This window comes from Ceratotherium simum, chromosome 6, assembly GCF_057802395.1.
Source record: "Ceratotherium simum simum isolate JZ-2026a chromosome 6, ASM5780239v1, whole genome shotgun sequence".
Taxonomy (NCBI): Eukaryota; Metazoa; Chordata; class Mammalia; order Perissodactyla; family Rhinocerotidae; genus Ceratotherium; species Ceratotherium simum.
In genome coordinates, this window is record NC_141905.1 from 88,505,194 (window position 1) to 88,531,916 (window position 26,723).

General features: G+C 51.2%; 1 protein-coding gene across 1 annotated transcript in view; it reads right to left on the reverse strand.

Annotated features, from left to right (window-relative positions):
* The window catches only part of TCERG1L (transcription elongation regulator 1 like), a 219,960-nt gene that overhangs the window by 5,992 nt on the left and 187,245 nt on the right, over positions 1–26,723 (reverse strand). Inside the window, exons 9-10 of the mRNA XM_004438862.3 lie at positions 14,734–14,881; positions 2,715–2,804 (exon numbers count right to left, since the gene is read on the reverse strand). Of these exons, the coding sequence (XP_004438919.2) occupies positions 2,715–2,804; positions 14,734–14,881 (238 nt within the window). The remainder of the gene's footprint in view (positions 1–2,714; positions 2,805–14,733; positions 14,882–26,723) is intronic.

The window sequence follows — 26,723 nt, forward strand, 5'->3', positions numbered from 1 at the left end:
CATTTCAGTAATGACAAGCCTTTATAGGATTATAAATACAAAATGCTACTCGCCTCCTGAAGACTTAGCAGTGCAATGAAATATTCACCAACAGGACTTAAATTTAGTACCTGTGCGTATATATTTAAGTAAGAATATGATTGGCTTATTTCACCTTCAAGGCAAGTGGTAATGTAAGCTCTCCAGTTGTCTTATAATTTAAACTCATAAAAAAGGTGAATGCAGGGTTATTATCCAAATAAAAACATGTGGCTCCATCATTAGTCAGAGTTTTGCTCTATTAATTTTAAATCTAGACAGAAATGCTGGCTGGCTGTGGGGTCAGAGCTCGAAAGAAAGATCTGCTTCTCTCTCCACCTAGAACCGTTTAGCCATCTAATCAGATTCTTCTCTCTTCCCTCTCCCTTTGCTCTGTTGATTTATTTATGTCACTATAATTTAATGTAGCACATTTTTTTCCTCTCTCTAACAAATTATTCCAGTTTTACTCAAAGTGGGGCATGACTTTTTAAAAGAGATACCATTGGCCATTATCTCATTATGGCATGTTCTAGTGCAATAAAAGGAAACACTCTCCGTCACCGTAGAAACAGGTCTGATTAGCACTCCCACTGATGACCCCTCCTCTCTGATTAGGCTCAGTCACTTCTCCTTTGCAGGACCCCCAGGAAAGGGCAGGTTGCAGTTTGCACACCATGATCCTTAGCTTTCCCCATGAAAACCCTATGGGATAGCAGGTCCCATACACATTCCAGGTTTGAAGCTTGCTAACTCATTTTATTCATAAGTAGGACTGTTTTTTGAATGGGGCCCAAATATTGTTTCCTTTATCAGTTCAGCTTCAGTACCACTCCTTATGCAAACTGCGACATTTCCCCTTCGATGGGGTTGGTTTCTCTTCCAAACGCAGGTGTGTAATCTGAGGGCTCTGGGATGCTGACGTGCATCAGCTCCCAGTGAAGCTTGCTTCCTTCTCTTCCTCGTCACCCCTCTGGGACCAAGCTGCAGTCTTGTAAGACAGGCCTGAAGTTTTCTCTGGGTGCTTCCACAGGGATGTTTGAAGGCTTTCCCCAAACAGTGGATTCTCAGCGTGAGTTCACACTCCAGTCTGCTCTGTCTGCAGAGTGTACATCCAGGTGCAGGCAGGCCGTCCCAGGATGTCCCAGCCCAGGCAGACACAGCCCCTCCCAGTTAGCATCTGCCCTCTCTGACCACGGCCTGCGGAATTCCAGCCTCTCTGTGCCCCAGTGGATGCAGAGTCTTTTGCAGGATGACCACTGGCCCAGACATCAGGAGGGCAGACCTCCTAAGAGATGTGACTTCAGCGTCAAATCATCATGTGGGCTTTTCTTTGAGGGTGGGGAGGTCTTAGTTAATCAGCTTCCTTCAAGGGGGCTGATGGCCTCTGAGAACATCTGTGAACGAGAGAGCTCGCCGTGTTGACCACAACAGGTCAGTGACACACGATCTCCAGGTGTGTCACTGTTAGTGTGCTGACTGTTAGTAGATATTAGCCAGGTTGTGGATCTTAACTTTGGCATAAAGTGATTCTGTCACAAAAATAAACAGGCTTCTTACTATGTGTTCTCATAGTTGAATAGATGAACTTTTCTGATTTTTAATATTGCAACAGAAGGGTGAAATATTACCAATGAGTAAAGTCTACAGTTTTCCTCGGCTATAGAAAAAAATACTTGACGCCCAAACTCAGAGGCTCTGCCTGGTTGGCACTTCACTGAACCCTCTTGGCATAAGAGTAAAGGAACTCCATGAGCCAACGACAGAATTGAAAACAAAATCGCACTTTCCATCCCCTCACCCAGGCTTCTCCAGACTCTGCTGTCTGAGAAGTCCAATGGACGCCTGCCAGCCCACTGCAACAGACCTCTGGAATGACTCTCGTGGCTCTTCTGTTTTCAGGGGCCGCTCTTGACACACTTCCACGGGCATCAGTTCTTCAATCGAAGGGCAGAGGGAGGGAGAGACAGGACTGGGACAGGGATGGAATGCATGGAAATCTGGATCTTCGGGATTTACCTCAGGGCCCTTCTTGGATGTGCTCCGTGGACCACCCAGACCCCCGGGTGGGCTGTACAAGCTTATGTATTATGGCATCAGTTCCCCCTCCAGCTGGGCAGCACAGCCTGTCCCTCCATCTGTCCGGTTAATCTGGGAAACAGTTTTGGCTCCGAGAACTAATTTGTGAACAAGCTAGGGCAGACCCCTGTCAAATCTCTGTCTAACATGTTCTCCATTTCAAAGCTATCTCTGACCTATTCCCAGCTTTTCTGGGGACTTGCTTTCTAGAAACTTCCATCCTTTTCCTATGCTACTGTTGCTTCCTGGACCCTCTCCTAGTTCACTATTAGTACATAAGACCTCAAGTCTTTTAAATACAGTAATCTGGGATGCAGTCAAGTTTCCAAAAATTTGCATTTTTTTCCAATTTGCATTTTCATCTTTGAATATGAGTATTTGTCTTATGGGGTCACGACCAGACGGTTTGCTAAGAACAGTTACCAGGATAATCTTCCTCTGCACCCATAACCTTACTGTTCACGAGCTCACAAGAGAGAGTACGCAGTCTACAACACTTCCCCACCGACAAATGGAAAACAACAAGCATCTGATAGAGAGCAGGGCTCTCGGGATGAAGCGTCATTTTAATGCTGTGTCTCCACAGCCATCACCGTGCCCCACCACCACCACATTACCTGTTTACGTTCCTCAGAGTTTAGCAGGAGATAGCGCGGATCAAACACGATTTTGTGTAATTCTTTCTCCCAGGTAGAAAACGCTGACACCTGAAGAAAGATATTCAATAGAGCTGTTTTTAGCATCTAACGCTGAGCCCAGAGTCATGGGAAATGATCAATAGCAAAATCACAGCATTAGGGACCACCGGTTTAGGGATGCAGTGTTGTATAAAAGTGTTAGACGTGTCAAACTCTCTAAGAAAATCAATACTTAGAGCGTTAGAACATTTAATTTCTAGACTCATGACACTATTTCTTCCTTGGATATCTTCCAGGGCCATGTGCCACTGATCTGAAGCCCCAATTATATCTGTGGAGCTGTGGCTTTCTGAATGTCGCATCTTGAGAGGAGAAATGACATTTGTAAAAACTTATGGCCGCAGGCCATAAATGAGGGCAATTTCTTGCAAATAGTCTGAGATTAATGTCATTTTAGTTGACTTTCAATCAACATTTAAAACTTTTTGAGGTAGCTCATTTTTAAAAACAAACTATTTTATTTTACAATAGTTTTTGTTTTATAGGAAAGTTACAAGAATATCACAAGTTATCATACACCCCATATCCAGTGTCCCATACTGTTAACATCTTACATTAGTAGGCTAGATTTGTTACCACTAACATTGATACACTACTTTCAATAAAAGTCCACACCTTATTCAGAATTCTTTAGTTTTTACCTAATTTTCTTTTTCTGCCCCAGGATTCTACCCAGGACACCACATGACATTTAGTCTCACGTCTCCTTTGGCTCCTCTGGGCTCTGACAGCTCCTCAGACTTCCCTTGTTTTTGATGATGTTGACGGTTTTGAGGAGGGCTAGTCAGGTATTTTGTAAGACGCCCCGCTCCCGGGATTTATCTTAGTTTTCTGATGATTAGACTAAGGTTATGGGCTTTTGAGAGGAAGACTGGAGAACAGGTTCATCTCCTCATGCAAGGTACATCCTCAGCTTGACTCATGACTGTGGATGTCGACCTGGGCCGCCCGGCTGAGGTCGTGTTTGCCAGCTCTCTCCTCTATAAATTTACTCTTTCTCCCTTTTCCATGCTGCACTCTTCGGAGGAAAGTCACTATGTGCAGCCCACACGTAAGGGATTATGTTCCATCTCTAGGGATGGGGTATCTATGTAAGTTATTTGGAATCTTCTGGGTGGGATATCTGTCCATTCTCCCACATTTACTCATTTATTCAATCATTTCTTTATGTCACAGGGACTCACGGATATCTATTTCATACTTTGGGTTATAATCCAACATGACTGTATTTATTTTCTTGCTCAAATTGTTCCAGCTTTGGCCACTGAGACTGTTCTGGTTGGCTCCTGTGTCCTTTGGGCATACCCCCATCGTTTTGTGTTTTGGGCACTTCCTCATTTTCTAGCTCTTCAAGATGCTCCAGGCTCATCTTGTATATCTCCCGCCTTAGCCCTAGAATCAGCCAGTTCTCCGGGAAGTCCTGGATCCTTCTGTTGAAGAACAGTGTCAGAAACCACGATCTGGGTGCTGAGGGTGCTCCCTGTTGCTGAGACATTGCTGCTTCTGGACTGTCTCAGCTGATAGAGCAAGGAAATGTTCAAGTCATTTAAAAAGTAATTGATTCATTTAAAAACATCGACTAAGTACTGACTCAGCACCCCACACTGGGTGCTGAGTATTCAGCTAAACTAAATCAAGCCCCTGACATCAGGAAGCCCATGGTCCAGAGTAAGGCAGAAAGTGGACTAATGAACTGAGAGGCATTAGTGTTGGACCAGAGACATGCCCAGGAGCTAAGAGGACATAGGAAAGGGGCCTCTATATCCTCCCGGAGAGGAGTTTTCTAGAATGCTGACTATTTTGAAACATGAATACTCCTCCTGCCTTGTGAAATCACCTGAAAGGATGTTCCAGGAGGGGATGTCTATAGGGGCAAAGGCCAGGACCCATGAACCATGGGGAAGGCAGGAATTGCAGGAGGTTGAACATGGTTGGGAATGAAGGAAACTACGAGGAGCCAGGCAGAGGCAGGAGAGACAGAGCAGATGTGCAGGAGATTCCAAGGTGTGTTTAGGAAGCTAGACCTTATCTGGAGAGCAACGGGAGAAGAGACAGACGTCATGTGTGTTCTAGGAAGGCCACTCCCTGGCCTGGGCACAGAGGAGAGGGGAAGCTAAGTGGCAGTTTGTAAAACCAAAATCCCATTCACATTTTTACTTTTGAACAGGTTAAAGTATTCCTAGTACTTCTTCAATAAATACCTGCTTAACTTGGTACATCATAACATGGATTTTTTTAATTGACAATATCCATCTTCGATGATAAAAAATCAAGGCCCTTTTTCACTATTCATGATCTCTTTTATCAGGTGGGATGATCTAGGCCCCACTAGGGATTTTCTTCAGTTGACTGAGAACATTGATACATCACAGGGACTGGGGGTAGGGACTCTCTGGGAAAGCAGCTGGCAGAATGATTCTTTGTTCTTTGATGGCACACAGTTGACCACAGGAGCATTAGGGCAGTTATGGAAAGAAATTTGGCAGCCTCGATTCAGCTCAATCAAATGGGCATCTGTGAACGTCCCAGAAGGTCCCAGCCCTGTAGGGAGGGCAGAAGATGATTAAGAATTGGTGCCACATAACTAACTCTACCAGTATGTTGAGAATGTGGGGAGTTCTAAATGTATAATAAAATAAATTTAAAAATATATGTATATATATCGTTTTTGCCTCCAAAGGAATTTACAATCTCTATTTAAGGCAAGATCTCTACATGTCTGCAGTGACTGTAATTTACAACGATAAAACAGACACTGCCATAGTACTTGAGGGCCGTGCACACAGATGCTCGTGACGTTCAGAGAAGGTGGCAGTGGTTGAGAGAGGGGACGCCCAGGTGCGGGACCTGGGACGGAGGTTGGAGCAGGAGGGAAGGTCGGACAGTTGTGTGTGAAACGGGTCCTCCACTGCCTGCAGGTGGGCACAGCCTTGTCTGTGAGACAGAGCTGTTCCCAAAGAAAGCCTCTTGATAAGTGCAGTACAATCAATTGTGTGACTTGCTTCTGATAGAAGACCCCCCTCCCTGTCCCCACAGTCTCGCTGCCCAGTAAGTTCATTCTATGGGGCACCAATTGAGCTGTCTGCTGGGCACTCTTCTCAGCTGCAAGAGGCCACCTGAGGTTCCCTGCCATGAGGCCGCCTCCACAGTGGGGCGGCTTGCTTCTTCAGACAGCAATAGAATCTCTATATAAGACCCAGCCTTATATAACATAATGTAACGTCGTCATGGAGCAAGTCCCTATCCTATTCACAGGTCTGCTTGCTCTCAAGGGAGGGGATTATTCAGGATGTGCATACCTGGGGGTGGGGATCTCGGGGGCCACATCGGGATTCTGCCCACACAGCAGGTCCCCAGGACTAACGCACATTATTATTTCTCTGCCATGGCCCTCATTTCTCAACAGTCATCTCTGTCCCTCATCGTGCCTGACACTTCTGTGATTCTCTGACATTCTGCATGGACTTTGGCCCTTGAATAGTGGAATTCTTCAGCCAATTTCAGACACTTTCGTGCAGAAGTCCAGTCCTTCCACTGCAGCCTGATTGTGTGATGCATGGCTCCATCTTCCCTCCTGAACCATGTTCTGGGACCTTGATGTCACCTCCTGATAATTGGCAGCTGTAAGCCCAGAAGCCTCTGAGCAGGTCAGTGAGCTGACCACCCGGGGACTGGGCGCCGTCTGTGCGGGTGGAGCTCTCTGTCTTGGCGGGACTGCGTATCCGACACTGTTGGAGGACTGTGCCACTAGCCTCCCGTTAGCAGGCACGCACATTCTTTATTTAATCCTCCACTGGAGTGTCACCCACCCAGAGTCATGAGAATATGGACAGCGGGTCACCAGGAGCTGGGCTGGCAGCCATGCCCTTTCTTCTCCAGCCCCCTGCACCTTGTGCTTCTCCTGCTGGCGCACTCTCCTTTGATTCATCATTAGCGTCCGAGTTGCTATCTGTTCCCATTTCTACAACAGAAGACATCACAGCTGGTCATTTAAAACATGGGCCCAGAGAAGGAGCGGCAGTGTGGACGCAGGCTAGGGGGCAGTTCCCAGCCCCAGCAGATGCTGCTGTAAAATGGAAACTGTCAGCGAGCATCAACCTCTGGGCAGGGGCAGAGGCTGCCGCTGTGGCTAGTTGGCACATGAGGGTCCCTGTGTGGCACTGTCTGCACGTCAGACGCCACTGCTGGAGTGATGACAGGCAGAGGGAGGCTGCAGTTCAGAGGGAGGAAGCTGGTACCCTCTTTGTGGGCGCTCGAGCTGGGCCCTTCTTTTCACAGCTGTTTTCAGTGTTCTCTCCGAGAAAATAACCTTGTTTGGAAAATACCCAAGTGTTTCACCAGAACAAGCAGCAAAATGACGACCTCATTGCCGCAGCATTTGGTAGTGGTCATCTCGGGCCTGGACGAACACAACGGTCTCCCAATGGCTCCCCCATCCTCCAGAGTCCTTTTCCCTCCACCCACAGCTCCCACTTTCCCAAGGGGTCTCTTTCTTGAGCCCTCAGACTGGCCAACCGTTCAGCCAGCACCCGGGGCCCCTGTGGCCTGGCCTCAGCTGCCCCCTCAGTTTTAACGGGGCTGCTGCCCGGCCAGCGTGGCTCTGAGCTGCCCCCATGCAGGGCCCACCTTGCCCTGCACACCCACCCCAGCAGCAAGGGTCCCCCAAAGCACCGGCTCCCCCACCCCACCTGTGGTGCACGGGCGGGGCCCCCCTGGATCAGAAGCCACTGAGAGGTGACCAGGGTCCTGTGCACAAAGAGAAAAGTCACTGAAGGAACTAGTTCCAATCTCAGTCCCAGCTCCACCTCAGCCTCTCAGAAAACTGAGGAAAAAAGGCTTTTGTTGCTCCTGGAGATTGACTTTAGAGAAAAATAGATTCCATTTAAGTAGAGTGGTCGGAGAGAGTTCAGTCATGGCTGAAAACAAGATAATGCAAGTCCTGTTGGTGTCTGACATGCCGGCCACAATCCTTACATCCAGAAAGATGCCCCAGGCAGGGGCAGGGCCGCCCTGAAGCAGGCAGACGCTGCTTCCATCCTCAAAACCAAAGGCTGCCTTGAGCGTCTGTCAGTCCTCGGATCAGGGACCCTCGGGACCAGAGAGAAGGGAGGGAGATGGGGAAGGACAGCTCCTGCTCAGCCCTGACCTGGAGGGTCACCACCCTGCCTTGAGAAGGCCCTCCCAGGCAAGCAACGCTGACCAGGCGCTCTGCTAACGCTGGGGGCCCGGGGCTCCTCTCTGACGCCCTCCTGGGGCAGCTGGTGGGCAGTCGTGGTTGTCTGTGCACCTGTGGAGCAGGTGACGGCGCCTGTCTGTCTGTCCGTCTGTCTGCGCCACCCGCCCGTCTGTCATTGTTGCTTCCTACCCGGGCTCTGTCAGGGGTCCAGCCAGAGCAGCTGCCGGCTCAGCTCGGGCACGCGGAGCTGGGTGTTCTCAGGGCCTCTGTACAGGGATAATGTCCATCTCAAACACACATCCACTTCCTTCAGACGTTTTTGACCAAACTTGATTATCAAACACACTGTGTTTACTCTTTACTGCCTTGGCATTTGTAAATAGTGATCTGGAACCCAGAGCATGGACTGTTCATCACTAGAGGCCACTTTTCCTTCTGGTTTTTGTGATTGTAGATGTCCTGCAGAAGGGAGCAATCTGTTACAATCACGCTCATCTCTCGATGACAAGAAAGCCAGACCTTGAAATGCGATCACCGTCTCTGTTCTCAATTCGTTCTTCTCTTCAGTCTGTGTCCCCGGGGATAGGACACCTCCACAGAATGCTTAAACGTAAACAAGTAAATGAAGCTCCTATGGGACATCGAGTTATGTTATATTATGTTGTGTTATGTTAGGGACACAAAGAAAGATAAAGACAGACAGAAAGACTTCTCAAAGGTGTTTGAGGAGCGGTCTGAGCTCTTGGCTGCCCGAGAGAGACTCTCGCAGCTGAAAGGAGCGGGGCTGGGCTGGGCACTGGGAACCTGTCCCGTCCCTGGTCACTGACATGCCCCCAGCATGTGCTGCAGACCAGTTGGCCCATTGGCCAGGGCGCCCTCTCTCCCCTTCCTGCCATCTTTGGTGCCCCCTGGTCTCCCGTGGCCTCAGAGAAATTCACCCAAGGCCTCAGCCAGGGAGCAGAGGCCGTCCTCACCTGGGTGGGGGCGGCAGGGAAGCAGGTGTGGAGCTCTGAAGGGGCAGCAAGACCACTGGGTAGGTGAACATGAGCCATGCAGGAGGCCCAGTGGCCCCTGAAGAAGGTTCACGAATCTCCCTCCAGCCTGAGCCCACTGCCCTCTGCTTCCAGGGGACAGGGGCTGGAGAATTGGGCCATGGTCCCTTGTCTATGACTCTGTCCAGTCTGCCTGCTGGCTTCTCCATCTCCAGCCCCCACATGTCCCAACACTTCCTCCTCCATCCACAGCTCACCCACCCCGCCCACTGACTCCTTCCGGGACCCTCTCCTCAGGACCCCACAGCCATCTCCCATGAGCCCTGAGGATCCCAGTTCCACGTGGACGGGTTTCAGTTTTGAGAAGCTGCCTGGCCACCCCTCTCCCTGTTACATGTGCTTCCTCTGCCTTCCTCTCCGCCCGCCCTTCACTCTGCCTGCAGCCTCAGGCTGTTAACAAATGTCTTGCTCTTTGTAATTAGCACTTACGCCATTATCCTCTTTACCAATTTCCTGGAACGCATGCTGTGTCTTTTATTTCTGGCTCTGGAGTTCCTGACAATTAAAGGTGACTTGAGGTGGACACAGCACCTCACCCTTGACTGTGAGGCAGTGTCATCACCCAGCATCGCCCAGAAGCAGCCCCGAGACAGGGGCTTGGACACAGGCGGTGCATTTGGGAGGTGATTCCAGGCGTACTGAGAACTAACATGTGGAAAGAGAAAAGCCACTGACCATGCATAAATGAGCAGGTGACCACAGTGGGCCACTGGGTGCAGTCCCGCCAGGGGAACTTGGACGGGTCATGAGAACCTGCCTGAGATTTGTCCCACCAAGGACGGGGACATGGGGGTCTACCTGCTGGTCCCCACCTCTTCGTGACTGAGACCTGCCCTTGGAGATGTTTAGTCCCCACCACTTGGGGGGGAGTGGTCAGCACATGGAGAGTTCCCATGAGGCCGGGTGACCCGCAGATGAATCTCGAGTGAGCATGGGGCCTGCTGCTTCCCCCGAACTTGGGGACCCCCTACTCCCACCCCTCCTCTCCCAGTGCTCATCAGATTTCACCCATTGCAGCTTTTTTTTCTATTTTGGTGGATAAATAAAAGTTTATACTGTCATTGCACAACACCCTCAGCTGATTTAGCTTACTTTTGAGGGTTATTTTCACATTAGGGATAGTTACAATCCCATTCTAAGAATTAGAGTGGGTGGTCCACTATTCCCCCCAAGGCCATCCTGATGATTAGAAGGCGATCTAACACTGATTCTGGGGGCACTCTAACAGCATCCGAAGAGCTGAATTGCCAAAGGCCGTGACAGTCAATTCAGAAAAGAGGAACCACAGCATAGAAGCCAAGAGAAAACATAAATCCAAGGAAAAGAACAACCAGATTCAAAAAATAATAAGTTGCAAATATTTATCCCTCTTACTATTCAATGCTGGTGGAACTATGGGCAAAACCAATTTCCAGGAACTGTCAAACATTGCTACTGGGAGAATACATTGTATAAAAGCGACTTTTTAAAAAACAATTTGGTAATATAGGTCCAATGTTGATAGCCCACACACACACAAACAAAAGCTCATGCATGAATATGATCACCAGAATATTATTTAAAATAGCAAAATTGGGAAATTTTGTGAATGGAAATGTAGGATCTTTGAACTGACAATGAATTGAATATTGTGCCCTCATTAAACATGTTTTCCAAAAGTTTATACTAATACTTTAAAAAAATGCTTAAAAAGAGAAAACAGTATACAAATTTATAAATTAGGTTGAACCTTATGAAATTGACTATATTAGAAAAAAAATTGGTTCAGCCAAGTTCAATTACAGTTCAATCTTGGTTGCACTATAAGATAAAAATGTTTATTCTTGATATTTTTTTAAAAATCTATTTTTTTAAGAAAAGACTGGAAGGAAATGTACTTCATTGATGACAATAGTCTTTTAGGGTAGGATTTCAGGTGATTTTTTTTCTTATTTATACTCTTTGTATTTTGCAAATTTTCTATAATAAGCATGCATTCCTTTTATAGCATAATTTTATGTTATTAGTGGTATTACTATGTGCCTTGTGAGACTTTGAAGAGTTGCCATAGGAACAGGAAGCAGATAAGCTTCCCCGGGAGCGCAGATTCACTGCACGGAGTTGACACCGTGGGTGGCCGGGACTGGAGCACAGAGCTCGGAGCCTCGTCTCCAGGGCCATGTCTCCTGGGACGTGCTCCCTGCCCATGAGCACGACAGAGCCCTCCCAGCATGTGTCCCGGCCCAGGTGCCTGCTACAGCCTGTTGTTTACGCATCTGAGGGAAAGGGGCACCAGACATCACTTACCAGAGAGGGGGGCCTCAGAAGTGGGGGAACGAGGCTGCCCCTCCTGCTGCTTGGGAGAAGGCACCCCCCCCCCCCGCCCCGTTAGCAGGAAGACCTGTAGTAAGGAGCCTCCACTTCCTTTGTACTCACTTTATACTGACGACCTCATGATCCACACCTGTCTCAGCACAGGTAGAGACCACTGTGGCCCGGCCAGTGTGACCATGCGGTCTGTGAGTTCCTCATTCAGACACAGACTTGGGTCCAAACTCCAGCGGCCTCACCTGCGTAGCTATGACAGTGTCAGCCCGTCTCCCTGAGGCTGCCCACCGCCGGGAGGCTGGCCAAGGTCACCCACAGAGGGACCTCTGAGAGGACGGCAGATGCAGCCCCCAGAGTCCCCGGAGTAAAATCTAGGGTCCTGGAAACGTCCTTTCTCTCCTGGCCCCTGGGAAAGCCGTACCTACTTCTGAGGGATACTTATAGGAGGAAGTTCTCAATAAATGTCTCTAATGCATTTACCTAAATAGGCAGGATTCAATTAATAATCTACCCTTCAATTAAAATGGCCCCTTTATAGACTGAGGTTTAACAGAAAGCTCCATTGTGGTTTGACGACTAAAAACCCAGAACCAAACCTTCCCTGAGCCATCACTTACATACTCCAAAGCCATAAAGCTGAAGGCCCCTTCCCAATCCACAATCCCCACAGAATACCCCAAACTGTGCCCTTTGTAAACAAGTGGAAATCCACAGGACCCAGCTTCATCACTCTGTAAGTACATGAATTTCTGAACTGAAGCATTGAACAAATGCAATAAAAAATCTTATTAATCTCTCAGTCCATGAAAAAAGTGACCTTTCTGGGCCTCATTTTTAAGCAACTAGAAATCTTATGGGCTGAGCTATCAAATTCTCATGAGCATGAGTAACATATGAAATCTGCTGGCATATTTTATAAAGTCAAGAAGTCATAAATGGTGGCATCACTGTGTAATATCAGCAGTAACTTCAGAGTGGTCATTTCTGTTCACGAGTTGTGTGCGGGTTTCTTCTGAAATCCTCATAAGAAGGAGGTTAGGCTGCATTCCAGTCTCTCTCTCCCGGGGGATCTCAGAGCACTGGGGGTGGCGCTTTATATTTCCATGTTGCTCTTGCCAATTCTCATATTTAGAAGATTCTCATATATAAGAACCTAAGAATCTTAGGCTGAAAGGATCACCCTCCTCAATGAGGCAAGAAGGCACCGAGAATCTCATTAGTAAACCCAAGGCCACTGGTATGACTCAAGAGACCATGTAAATGGAGCCTGCCAGCACCCTTGGGAGGGAAAGGGGGTCTCCCAGGCAGCCCTCACTTCCCACCCAGGTTTGTTTAATGCTGTGTTGGTAAAGTGGGCATGGTGGGCTTCCAAAACAAGGAGATGGAAAACTTAGACTGGCCTCGCACAGTAACTCTGGCAGAGACACAGAGCAGTCAGCCAGGAGAGGGCAGCAGGAGGGGGCCAAGGGACCCTGTGACAAGAGTGGAAGGAGGGGCAGGGGGTGGGTGAGACAGTGCAGGGAGGCCACCAGAGGTGGTGACCAGTGGTGACATTGGGTACAAGCCTCCAGGATCATGAGGCCAGTCTGACAGCCACAGAATGAGCAACCCAGTTGGGTGGCAGTGATGGCTCTAAAGGCACCCTCTCGGGCCGCCTGGAGAAAGGGCGTGCAGGGACCAGACCCATTTCTCTGCTGTAGGAACTCGAGGGGCAGGAGAGGCCAGAGGAGCAGGGAGCACACACCCACCCTCATGCTCCCTGGCTCCTTCTCTCTCTGCTGTGGTACTCAGCACACCCAGTGGGTGAGCGGGTTTGATTGGCATGTCTGTCTGCTGTTGAAGTGGGAGGGGCTGAGCAGAGGGAGGATGGAACTAGCTGGGGGCAGAGCAAATGGCAAGGGGAGAGCCTGGCCTGGCGCTGGGCTCAGCTGCCCTCCCCGTCCCTTTGTGGTCCATGGTGCAGTCCCAGGGGCCTGGCGGAGCACATACAGCACGGAGGAGAGGCCTGCTGATTCAAGGGCCATTCCAAATTACAGGATTAGTTTAATCCAATCATCCCTATGGCTTGACAAACAAGAAATTTGTATGGGGTAGATGCGACTACAGTCCTTTTCAAAATACAATTGTAGCCTAATAAACATAATTTTTAAAATCATGGGTTTTTTGAAAAGCATGTCATCCATCTCTAGCAGGGACTGTTCCCGTGTGCCTGTGTATGTTCAGGGCATTCCCTGTTTTGCGCTTCTGTGTTACTTGGCATAAATGCTAATTTAGGCTTAACATATTGCATCGTAGTTTTGAGTTCACAAGTCTGCTTTTCCTTCCAGTCTCTTGTGGGCAAGGGCTGTATTTTATTTTTGAATGAGTGACTAGACAGATAAAGCGATGCGTGTATTAAAATCCATAGTACAAAGGAAGAGGCGTCTCCCCGGGAGGGGAGCTGGGATCAGCTCCTCCCTCTGATAATTCTCAAGAGCTGGGACCATCTCAGTTTTCCCTGTATTCCCATGGCCTCACCCTGCCCGGGTGCCAGTGCTCCAGCCCTGACTCTGAGGGTCCCTGCCCAGACCATCTGCTCTGGAGGGAAATGGAGTCTCCACACGCAGGCCCCGTACTTTCTCTCTTCCCTCCACCTGAGCCTCAATCCCAGCTGCACCTGCTGTTGAGAGGCGGGCCCAGGAGGCAGTCAGGGGTGGGTGCTGACTGCAGAGGGAATTGGCTTTTGAATTCCCAAGGCCCTTACAGGGTTCATTATAATCATCATGACACATAGGTTCCCATTACTGCCTCCTGCGTTCAGTCTCATTTTGTGAAGAAACCCAACCGGGCTAAGCTATCGTATCTGGCTCATTTTATACCCAAAAGTTAAAGCAGGAAATAAAAGTCACTGGAAGGAGATTTGATTATAAAATGTTCTTTTCCCCCTAAATCCAAAATGAGATTCAGAACTACAATTAAGACATCCTAATTTTATTAAAAAGAGTTGGACTAATCCACAGGTGTGAAAGTCCCTTCCTGAGTAAGAAAAGCATAGGGACATCCCTCTGGGAGGCACGGACCCTGAATCGTGGCCGGGGTCCAGCAGGCATCTTATTGTGACTGCCGGATGCTTCCCGTACCCATCTGCACACTGCCCCTTCCAGGAGACCCGCACCTGTTTACTCTCAGAGGTGAACGAAGCTGCCCGAGATGCCACCACACGCTGCAAGACTCCCCTTTCTCCGTTAAGACGAGAGGCAGGGGCTCCTGTTCATGTTGCTTTGGCCTCACATCATTTGGCACCTGAATTTCCCTCAGCCTGATCCCACAAGCTCAGTGAGGAAGGAGAAGTGTCGCTCGGGCTTCGGGGACGATTACTCGGTTCTGGCTTCTGAGGGGCCACTATTTGCGTGCAGGTCCTTACCCCTCTCTCCAGTAGCATGTCTCGGAAGTGGGTCACCCTCTCCTCCAGGGGCAGGAGGATCTGGGGTGGCGGTGTCTTGCTGACTTTGTCCTCTGTCTCCGCCTCCTCTGGCCCAGGACTCATGCGGGGACTCACGCGGCCTTCCGTCCTTCAAGGCACAAGGCACAAGACACAGAGAGTTAACTGCGCCCTGGAGACCCAACTGCTTTTCATTGCAACCTTTAAAAACCCTCCAGGGAACTAGAAAGCAAACATTCTTTGAAAACTTTTTAAAGCCCTGTGCAGTCAGCCCAGTGAAGGTGAAAGCAGAGATTTTTGCTCTTGGAATGCAAACTGCTTTGTTGCATTTGGGAGGGAGAGTTGAGACTGAAGCCCTAACTGAGTGGGCACGAGCCGGGGCGGGGGTACACATGTGGGCCGAATGCGCCCAAGCTGCCACCAGGGCCGATGGGGAAGCAAGCGGAGAGCCAGCATTCGATGCCTAGAGATAGTCCTCAGGGAGGCAATGGAGCGAGCCTTCCCATTTGAGCAAATCATTGGAGCTCACGCCTCCTTCTATTTTTACAGAAAGGCCTTCATTTTGGACAAATTGTGGAAGACAGTTACAGGAAGAACTATTCTATCAACACTCAGGGTATGGAAAATGTTGTCGTGAGGTCTAACCCAAAAGGGAGATTTCAGTGACAATGGGAGACACTGGGACCCTGCCCTGGGCTGTCTACACAGGGAATGGTAGAGAGCTGGACCACCGGCAGCCCCGGATATATTCCCTCCCCCAGCACAAGGGTGGCCACAGCCAAGGCCCAGGACACAAGGGGAACGGGCATGAGGCAGGCCCAGTGTGGGCACGGGGGGAGGGAGCCACAAGCTGGCCTCACCAGACTGGGCGGTGGGAGGGAGGGAGAGGCCCACTCTTATTAAGCGCCAACTCCATGCCTTGCATTATGTTATTTAACCGGCCATTTGATAGATCTCTTCATGATTCTACACTTTATTCTAGAAGCATCTGGAAACATCCTTCTAAAACCCCTTGACATTTGCTGCTGGAAGAAGATGTTTGGCCAAATGCCAACAGTTACCCTCATGTGACCCCTTGACCTGGCCCTGCCTGGGAGCAGGTCCACACAGCCCCCACTCCTGTCCCCTCCCATGCAGCCTATTCTTAGCCATGATGCACAGATCTCACCTACACCGGCCTGGAGAGCAGCCTGGCTCTGCCCCCACGGACCCCTCTTCTGGGCCTCCTCCTGGGCTGGCCCCGCCCTACACTTCTCCATCGTCAGGTCCTGTGCCCACTGACTCCAACAAGGGCAGGTGCAAACCCGTTCTCTCAGCAATTCCATCAGTAGACCACGGGTCTTAGAGAGCCTTCGCTTTCTGATGGCACTTAGGGCAACCGAGGCTGACAATAGTAAAGAGAAGGGCACCGAAAAGCATGTGACTCAGTGCCTTCTGCATATGGACACCCTAAGTGCCAGGGGGTCTGGCAACAGCAGGGAATGTGCATTTAAAAAGCACGAGGCTTCCCCGCTCTTTGCAAAAGGAGCCTCACCCCAGGCGTGGGGCACAAACTCGCTCACACCATCCACGTCTGGGCTTTCTGACATACGTCTAGCACGGTGCCCTCATCCTGGGTGACAGCTCCTGGGGGACGTTGGCATTGTCTGGAGACATCTGTGCTTGCCACCACTGGGGAGGTGTCCTGGCACACAGGAGTAGAGGCCGGGGGTGCTGCTAAACCCCTGCAATGCCCAGGGCAGCCCCGCCCCCCCCAGGATTATTGGGCAAGTCTGCACAACTCCTGTACGCAGGGAGGAGGAGACGGGACCACTCAAGGTTGTACTATCACTTAGTGGCCAGGACCAGGCCAGTCCCTGACTCCCGACGCCCACCAGGCGCATGGCTTTCCCATCATGTCTGTCCAGCTTACTGTGGAAATACGTTAGTTACCACTTTTACGATGTGCTGAGAATATACAATGTTCTATGTTAAACAAGGGTTTTCACTCACCGGGGTTGTCACATGGATTAATCCAACCTAACACAAAATGGGCAAAGGAAAAAAAATGTTTGCTCAGCCCACTAGGGAATCTTATTTATAGACCAACTATTTGAAGAGAACTTACACTCTTTGCTTCTCATGCAATTATGTGGAATTTCGAAAAAAGAAAATTAACTGTAGATTTGCAATTGTATCATATTCCAAAAGGTATAATTAGGATTTCTTTGTAATCAATTTTCATTAGTTAAAAATAGAAGTGTGGAAACAGGACTTGTATTGTTGTAACTTGAAATAAGATTAATAGGAATGTGTGAGCTCAGCGATGATGGCATATTATAGCTTATTCAACAAAATATTTTATTCAAAACCACTGGACACCTTCCAGACCGCGAAGCCATCAGTTCAATTAGAACTGGTTGAAAGCAAATGCAAACTTGCTAAATATATTTTTAATATACTTATGGGTGAATGAATTTGGTACCCTTAACAAAAAGTAAATTTTAATACTTTTAATAAAACTAGCTCAAGTCAAAATTGTACAAGGGTGAGAGGCAGTGTCCCCGAGGGCACACTACTTGGGGTCCCACAAGCCTTGCTGGCTGTCGAGGGGAAAGGTCTCTCATCAGGAAATGGTTTCACTGCATGGCCCGCGCCTCGCCTGGGCGATGCACCGTCTTGGGAATTTTCCAGGTCAATTTTCCAGGTGAAAAGGGGCTTGGTCTTGTCCAGTCTTTCTCCCAGGGCCAGGGTCCCCCAGTCCGGGGCCACAGCCCTGGGGTCTCTTCCTTCCGAGAGGCAGCATGCTCCCTGCCTCTGTCCACCACCCTTTTGGAGACATTACGGTGACCGCTCCCTGGACACAGGGGCTCCTCTCCCCCTTCTGCCCCTCGCCTCAGCCCTCGGAAGGCTACTGAGCATGTCCAGGCAACGTGCTAATCACGTGGGCACGTGTGCACACACATGTCTGTCCCTGTGGGTAAGTCTGCAGCCCTCGTGCCGAGGGCATCAGATTATCTGTTAAAACGCACGAGACCAGATTCTAAACACGCAAGTCCAGTCGTTATTTTCCTTTTATGGATGACAAAATGTAATTAGTTTATCTGGTCTGAGAGGACTCAGGCCACTGGACTTGGCACGCCTGCCGTGAGCCTTGAGGCCAGTCAGACACGCAGACATGCCTCTTCCCACCTCCCGAGTCTCTCAGTGGAGCCATCCTGAGGTCAGAACAGTCGCCCTGGCAAAGAAATTACAGCCTGTGACAGTTCAAAGGGAAGTGGCTTTCTATTGTTCTATCTATGAGAGAGGGAGAGAGACAGCAAGAGAGAGAGAGAGAGAGAAAGAGAGAGACGGAGCTTCAGAAGACTGCGTGGTTTTTGTAGGGGTGCACACCGGGCAGGTTTATTTCTCAGCGAGTCTGAGGCACCCGCCCACTGACTCAGGTGTCAATGTACAAGTGTCATGGCATCACCCAGGTAGGGGGAAGCTCAGACTGTGGAGCTGGATGGATTAAGGTCCAAACCTCAATTTGGGCAAATATGCTGAGTTCTGTACACCTCAGTGTCCTCATGTGGGGCAACCACGGGGTTGATGTGAGGATTCAACCAGATAGTCCAAGTTAATCCCTCAGCACAACTCCTCACTCAGAGTGCTCTCTCTCCCTCTCCCCCTCCCTCCTTTCCTCCTTTCCTTCTTCCCTCCATCCTTCTTTCTCTCCTTCCCTCCTTACATCCCTCTTTCCTTCCTTCCTCCCGTCCGTCCTCTCTGCTCCATCTCTCCTTCCCTCCCTCCTTTCCTCCTTCCTTCTCTCCTTCCCTCTTTCCCTCCTTCCCTCATAATGCCGTCATTTGACAGACTGCAGGAAGAGAAGACATTCAGTCTGACCTTGCTCAAATGCAGAGCGTGAGACGGGAAGAGAAACAAACGCCAACTCAGGTTGAGATGGAAGACTGTAGCCATGGGGATTCTATCTTATCTAAAGGAAATGCTGATTTCTGAGTGAGCACCTGGTTCTGGAGAAGAGGCCAAGTGTGGATATGTGGGGCTGAAGGTGCTTCTGAGCCTCCATGTGTGGATGGCTTGCTGTAAAACCTTGAGCAAATTACGGAAGCTCCCTGGACCTTAATTTTGGTAAGACACGTGGTTCGGACAAGACGATCTTGAAACGCCTCAAAAGAACTGCAATTCTTGCAATTCTAGGACTTAAATGTGATCCTGATCATTTTGTCCTGTTGAAATATTTAAACATCTTGATTCTGCCATGAACTTATTAGCTCTGCCTCCCAATTTTGCAGTTCCTATAAATTTGATAAACAGGCCTCCTGCCTCTTCATCCAACGTGTTCATAAAAATGTTCAGCAGAAAACGCCCAAGGCAGACGCCTCTGGCAAGTGCCCCCGGCCTCCACCCTGCAGGCGATGGTGCGCTCCCCAGCGTGGGCAATGGGCAAGGAGGCAGCAGTCACAGTGACGGAGACGTCCGGCAGCCCTGGCCCGCCTCCCACAGCATTTGCATCTGCCGGGGCCTCGGCCACCATCTGGGGACCCCGCCGATGGCTGGCCCGTGGTGGATCCCAGGCTGGGCAGCCCCTTGTAAGCAGGGCCGCTGAGTGACCTTGGGCTTTGTTTAAACCCACACTCTCTCCCTCCCTGCCCTTGGGTGTGCTTCTGGGCAGAGGGCAGCCTGGCCGGCATTTCTGCTTTGCCCACCAACCGTCAGTGACCACTCAGGGCCACACGCTGCCAGCTCCGAGGGCCCGTTAGCAGTGCGGTGTGCAGCAAGAGTGGTCCTGTGAAATAACAAAGAGCAGGTCTGGTCTTGGTCCCAGCTACTGGCACAGAGCTTCAAGTCCTCTGGAATTTCCTGAGCGACGGCAGCGTCTTTGTTCAGGCGCCCTACCTGGCTACACCTGAATTTACGCTAAGGAGGTGACTCAGGGTGGCCTTTAGATAGTTTCAAGGGATGGGCTGGCCCACCAGCCAAGTGATTAGAGGGCTGGGAGCATCAGCCTCACCTCCTACCCTCAGGAAGGGGAGAGGGCTGGAGACGGAGTTCCAGTGACTTAATCAGGCCTGCGTAAGGCACCCTGATAAACTCTCTGGACGACGCAGGGCTGGGGGAGCTTCCTGGCTGGTGAGCACATCGGTGGACCAGGAGGGAGGCATCCTGACTCCCTGACAGGGGCTCCTGTGCTCTGGACCCTTCGGACCTACCCTGTGCGTCTCTTCCGTCTGGCTGTTCCTGAGTTGTACCCGTTATAATAAACTGCTGTCTTCAGTCGAGCACACGCCTGAGCTCTGTGAGTGATTCTGGCGAATTATCAAAACTGAAGGGAGCCAAGGAAAGCAGAGGTGTGGGCGGCCTGGGACCCCACCTGTGGCTGGCGACTGAAGCGGGGCCGTCCCCCGCTCAGGGACTGAGTCCTTCACCTGTGGGCTCTGCACTAACTCGGTGGTCAGCGTCAGAACCGAACTGTAGGACACCAGGTTAGCGTCAGAGAATTGTGGTCAGAGGGTAGGTCCGATTTGTGTTCTAATTCCATCCAGCAGGCGTTACCCAGGGCCTGCGTGAGGCCCTCGGGCACCAGGGCAGCCTGTGTGGCTCCTGAGCCCCGCGGATCATTCACCGTCACGCACGGACCCTGCCACGCGGTTGTGCGGCTCAGCCAGGATCACTGACGTGGAAGGGCCTGTGAGGGGCGCACGTGTCCCCCCTCAGCACAGGTCTGCTGGTGCCTGCAGGGGGATACGAGGCCCCTGCCGCCTGGGGCTCACCTGCTGGGGGAGGGACAGAGAGTAACAAAGAATGAACCCTACTAAATAAGCAAATTAGGTGGTGTGTTCAAAGATGTTACCTGTTTAGGAAATTTAATAACAAACCCAGGTGAGGGAGGGTCTGGGGCCATCACACGGGCAGGCCAGATGCAGGATGCCCCTGGAGGTCAGGGCAGCCTCCTGGAAAGGGTGCTTGTGAGCAAATCCTGGAGGGAGGTGAAGGAGCCCTGGGCACATCTGAGAAAAAAGCATTCTAGGCCCAGGGTTCAGCTGTGCAGAGGCCCTAAGGTGGGAGCATCTAGAATGTTCCAGAGACAGCTACGAGGAGGCCAGTGAGGCAGGAGCACAGTGTGTGAATGGGCAGCACTCAGAGGACGGCGAGGGGCCAGGACCCTGGGTCTCCTCAGTCACAGGAGGGACGTGGCCTGTGACTCCGAGGGAAATGGTGAGCCTGGAGGGCTCAGAGCAGAGTGGGTGTCCTGCGGTCCCCACTGCCCTGATTCCTGACTCGTTGCTCTGTCTCTGCTCCTCCTCCTCCTTGACCAAGGGCTCCCCTAGGTGTGAGGGCCAGAGGCAGCTCCCAGCAGACTCCAGGGAACCCACAGTTGGCACGGGGTTCCCTGCCACGCTGCACCTCGTCTGGAGCACATGGTTATTTATTGTCAAGGCCCCGCAGAGCTGAGGCCCGCCAGCCGCGTCTTCCCAGACGTGTTTCAGAAATATTTTCCTGGACGTGAAACGATTCCTGAGTGCCTATTTCCTTGATGTGCTTTTCAAAATTATTCATTATCCCAGGTGGGGCATGCGAGGACGGACGCCGCCTGAAGGGAAGGATGGCATTAACCGGGGAAGCAAATGCAAAACGATCCCACGTCCCTAATGGAAGCTCTCAGGAGTGTGGTGATGGGAATCTCTCTCATCGCATTACAGACAGAGTCACTGCTTTCCTCTGCCCTGTCGACATCACAAGGTTGATGCAGGTTTGCATGTGATGCTGTGGTCTTTGGTCCCTGGCTGGCCATCCCATCTGTGCATCTGACCTCTGACGTATCTCCAAGGCCGTGTTTTAGGGGCTCCATTACCTGGCTCTGGGCTGTGGAAGGCCCATCTAAGAGGTGTTGGTGTTCTATTCCCGCCCTCACAAATGCAGCTCAATTCACAGTCCCCTGAGCTCCACCACAGGACAGGGAATGACCTTCACTCCTCGTCAACGTCCACTCCAGGCCAGGTGCACTGCTGGCCCTGGCAGCCGTTCCTCGTGGGCTCGTCGGCACAGTCAGCAGGGTGGCATTTGAGGTAACTGATAATCGCAGCCACTGCTGTGCAGCGAGCAGTGTTTTCTCGTGCGCCGCTCGCTGAGCTCTCTGCAATATGTGCTCCTCTTACTCACACTTCACAGAGAGAGAACTCAGCTGTGAGGGCAGGCCCCTTGCCCAGGTCACACAGACGTTGACATCTGTGGATTCCAGTCACACTCCCCCCCATCACGAGCGTCCCACCTGCCAGAGTTAGTGCAGACCCCACAGGTTATGGACTCAGCCAGGACTCAAGAACACGGGCCTGGCCATGGAAGCCTGCGCTCTGGGGCGCCTGGGTTAGCCTCCAGGGCTGCTGTGACAATACCTCAGAGTGCGGCGCCTAAACAACAGAAATGTACTGTGTCATAATCTGGAGGCCAGAAGTCTGAGATCGGGCCTCAGCAGGGCTGGCTCTTCCCCAGGCTGTGAGGGAGAATCTGGTCCAGTCCTCTCCCCAGGGGCCTGGGGGTTTGCTGGCATCTGTAGCGTTCCTTGGCTTGTAGATACAACACCCCACAATCTGCCTTCATCTTCCATGGTGTTCTCTCCCTGTGTGTGTGTCTGGGTCCAAATTTCCCCTTTTATAAGGACACCAGTCATACTGGATTAGGACCCCCCCTCACGACCTCATCTTAACTAATTACATCTGCAAGGACACTATTTCCAAACAAGGTCCATTCTGAGGTTCTGGGGGCTAGGACTCCAACTTATGAATTTTGTGGGGACACAATTAAACCCATAACAAGGTCTATCCTCATTGGGAAAGCAAGTGCCATGTCCCTGAGGAGTGTCTCCAGGTTTTGTCAACGTGAGAGGCAATGATGCCAGGCTGGACATCAGGAACCCGAGATTCCCTGGGTGTGACATTTCCAGCCCAGTCCAGAAAGCTCCGCCACCAACATCACTCTCCTAGGAGTGATCACCCAGGCTCATGGGGTTTTTCTGGAACATTCACATTTGGCTTATGCAAAGAAGTCTCAACTCCCCAGAACACGCCTCTGCTTGCCCACAGCCCACCTGGGGTGTCACCCATGTCCCTCTGTGGTGGCAGCATCCCAGGGCCAGTGAGTGGGTCTGCACCCTCGTCTCATGTCCTCAGCACACAGCCCTCCCTCCTGTAGACAGCCTGGCAGAAGGACCATGTGCTTCCTAGGTCCTCGTCTTTCACCAAGCCGATCCGCATGCCTCGTGCCTTCATCACTCACACCTCTGTGCCTTGACCACAATGCTTCTTCCTCCACTGCTCTGCCTGCCCCTTGTCCACTCACAAGTCTGGTCACCTGGCCATCCCCCTGGGAGGTCATGTCCCACCCTGAGTGACTGAGCCATTTTCTCCTGCTCCCAGAGCCCCGTGTTCCTGCAGCGGGCAGGCGAGACACACGATGTTTTTGTTAGACCCACTTCTGGATCTGCGTCTGTAATTGCTGGGCGAGTCCCTGATGGCAGCGACAGGGCTTGCACACGTGCTCATCTCCATCGCGAGGCACTGTGCTTCACGCCCCAAAAGCAGTGAAGAAATGCTCAATTAGATGGTGTGGTTGAGTGTGTTCCTTGTGATTTCCTTGGAGACACACCAAATGCAGTGGGGTCCCAGGGCCTGCCTTGTGAAGAGAACAGCTTGCCACGGTCTTCAGACTCCTTGCGGCATCCGCATCCCGGCTTTTGTGCTGGCGCTGCGGCATGGTGCCCTTCCGAGCGATCCTCCCAGAATTTGTCCAGGATGTAACCGACACATTTTTGTAAGTCTTCTCAAAGTGCGGCTGTTCTCACTGAGCAGAGTCGTCAAAGGAATTTATAAAACAAGGTTATTTGGTAAATTCTCCATGGTCTGTGCAGTGCAGAGGAGCTGGGAGCAGGACTGGAGGACTCAGGCAGGACTGGAGCCGATTGCATGTCTCACAATAACTGTCCGTCCGGACTTTCATTAACCTCTCCAAGCCCCCGCTTCTTTACCCTCAAAATGAGAAGAAGAAGAGGAAGAACTGCATTGTAGGGATGATATCAGGAGGCAGAATGTCGGGCATTAATTAAAAGTTTGATCTTGACAGACCTGCCTTTGAATCTGGACTTTCACACTGACGTGCCCTCTGTTCAGCTGGGTGACATCTCATCTCTGATTTGATTTAATAGATGGGAAGAATCTGTTCTTTCTTTCAGCAAAGAGGGCTGGGAATTTATCATCAAAATACTGCCAGACTGTAACTCTGGTATTAGACACAACATGAAATTTTGCAGGAATCAGAGTTTCCGTGACTCTCTTTGCTTGTGGGGCTCGGACATTCTATCGTATAGTTGTAACAAATGGTCTTCACAAGAGGCAAACGTTGAAAGATCTGTATTCTTGAGTTTCTAGCCCCAATGCTGCAGTGTGGAAGCATGCCTCTAGCCGCTGTCGGAAGAATGGCACATCATTCAGGGTTTGCCCCGGGTCCCTGGGAGGAGCTGGGGTGCCGGGGCACTGACTCTGCCCGCATTGCCCTTCTCATGTGGATGGTTGGGATCTGAAGCCAATGGAGATATTGAGGAGGATGCCTCCCCTGGATGGAGTCACAGCCATGGGCAAGATCCTGGCTGGGGGCCTTGGCACTGGTCCCAACAGCTTGGGGCGAGGAGCCATGGGAGCTTAGAGGGAATAGCAGCTCCCTGCCCTTATGGCGTAGTGGTGCTGCCCAGCACGCTGAGACGAGGGCTCTAGGATGGGCAGGGACACCACTTCTGCCTGGAGGAGCAGGACTTGGGCTCTAGGCTGGGGCCTGGGCTGCTCCAGGATCTCGGGTACCTGTCTCCTAGCAATGGCCTCACTGTCCCCCTGCTCTGCCTGACTGACCACCGACCGCCTGACAAACCTCCTCGTGCCCACTCCTGCTCTGCTCTTCTCACCCCTGCAGGTTTTGCCCTGCCCCCACCCTCTGACACCTGATGTGGGCAGTCCTTCTGGCCTGATGACATCCGCCAAGAAGGGGCCTTGGGAATCACCAAAGTCATTCCCAGCCCTACTGAGGCCAGGCAGACCCCTCCATGGCGGTATGACCACATTCACCCATCCCTTTCTGCCCACATGGTTGTGGCATGCCAATTATGAGCCAGGAGACATGCTGGGTGGAGGGGACAGAATGAGACCATGGGATCAGGAGCTACAGCCATCCTGGGCCTCCCACTGAGCTGAGGGCCCAGTTGGCAAGGGCCTTTGGAAGGCCTGAAGGGTCTGCCAGCTGCAGGTTTACTGGTCAGCGCAGAGGCCACCACCCGCATCCCAGAGGCCGTGGTTCCTCGGTGGGGAAGCCCCTGTTGAAAGGTGTCCTGTTGCTAACAGCAGATGGTCTTATTCCCAGCAGGAGTGGACCCCAGTGGGCATCTCGGGCTCTTGGAGTCCCCAGAAACAGGTCAGGTTTGCTGTTGACAGGGCAGGCCCTGACCAGAGTGCCTGTTGTACGACACGGCTCTGCGAGGAGCCACGTGGGTCCTGTCTGCAGCGCCTGTCTTGGTGAAGTCAGAAGGAACGCCGTCGAGCACCTCACCGGACCTGTGTCCTTATCTGGGAGCTCACGCTGTGGTCTCAGAGCACCAGTACCTATGATCACACGGCGTCAGCGCCGGCGACACCAGGCCGAGTCCCGCCAGCGTCGGGTTCACACTGCTCCTTTTGCGGGTTTCCTGGCTGCACCTGTGAGGTTACCAGGAGCTCAGTCCTGAGCACGCGCGGCCTGAGGAGCTGGCCTGGCTGAGCCCTCAGGTTGGAGGATTTAGGGTGTGGCTCTCAGAGGCTGCTTCATCCTCTACATCACAACAACAACAACAAAACCACCCTCCTGCCTCTACTTGCTGCCTCCAGAAATCACTTTTGGGGACATTAGAGGAAACATATTGGCCCAATCGGATACATCTTTGGACACAGGACTCTAAGACATTCTGAGATTTAAAACAAAAATGAACCTCATGATGCTAAATAAAGCAAAGGCAGATGAAGGTTTTTCAGTCTCCCCAAATCCTCACACAAACGCAGATGGAGATATTCAAATAACAGAACAAAAAGCCACAGACAACATCTCCACAAACCCAAGGGCGAGGCATCCTGAAAACTCACACTGTGAGTGGGCACAGCGGCCCACGGGCACCACCAGGTCCTTGGAGGATTGGGGACCGCCTGAGGAAGTGGAGAGGTGGCAGGGGCACGTCCCAAAGCCCTGAGCCCAGTAAGTCCGTGACGGCCCCAGGTTGAGTGGCAACCACGGGGCTGCGGCTACTGAGCGGGCTGATCGGGGAGAAGACACTGAAGACTGAGGGGCCCTCTAGGCTCCAAACTTCAGAGGGGCCAAGGTGGCCCAAAGAGGTTGGACAGGTGGGGCAGCCGGGCCTGTGAACTGAGGGTCCCTTCCAGGATAAAGCCCGGGATAAATGCAAAGAGCTACTGGAGTGAGCATCATCTAAATGAGACAGAGACACCGAGGAAAGGGAAGGGAAGGCCCCTGTAAAAGTGGAGGGGCACAGTGGACAGACCTCCAAACACAGGGCATATTCACACTCCACGACAGCAAGAGAAGAGGGAGTCCAGAGCCGAGAAACCAGGATTGTCCCCTCGGCCACCCTCCCCTCACCACCCTCCATTTAAACTCCAACTACAGACAATGGTCATAGTCTAATTACTACGAGTCACAGAGTCAGTAAGAGGGCAGTGAGAATAATGCCCACAAAAAATTCCACTGGTAGAAGAAGCAACAAGACAGCCCAAGAAACTGATGCAAATATTAACTTACTAGTTGAAAACGAGCTAAAGTTTTCAAAGAAAATGGTAGAAAATGCTATAAAATAAGAGCACATGTCGGAATAGACAAATTCAGGGGGAAATAAAGGATATTGGATCAAAGAAATATTTGAAAAGACATCTGAGCAATCCAAGAAATTAGAAATAAAGGAAAAAAAA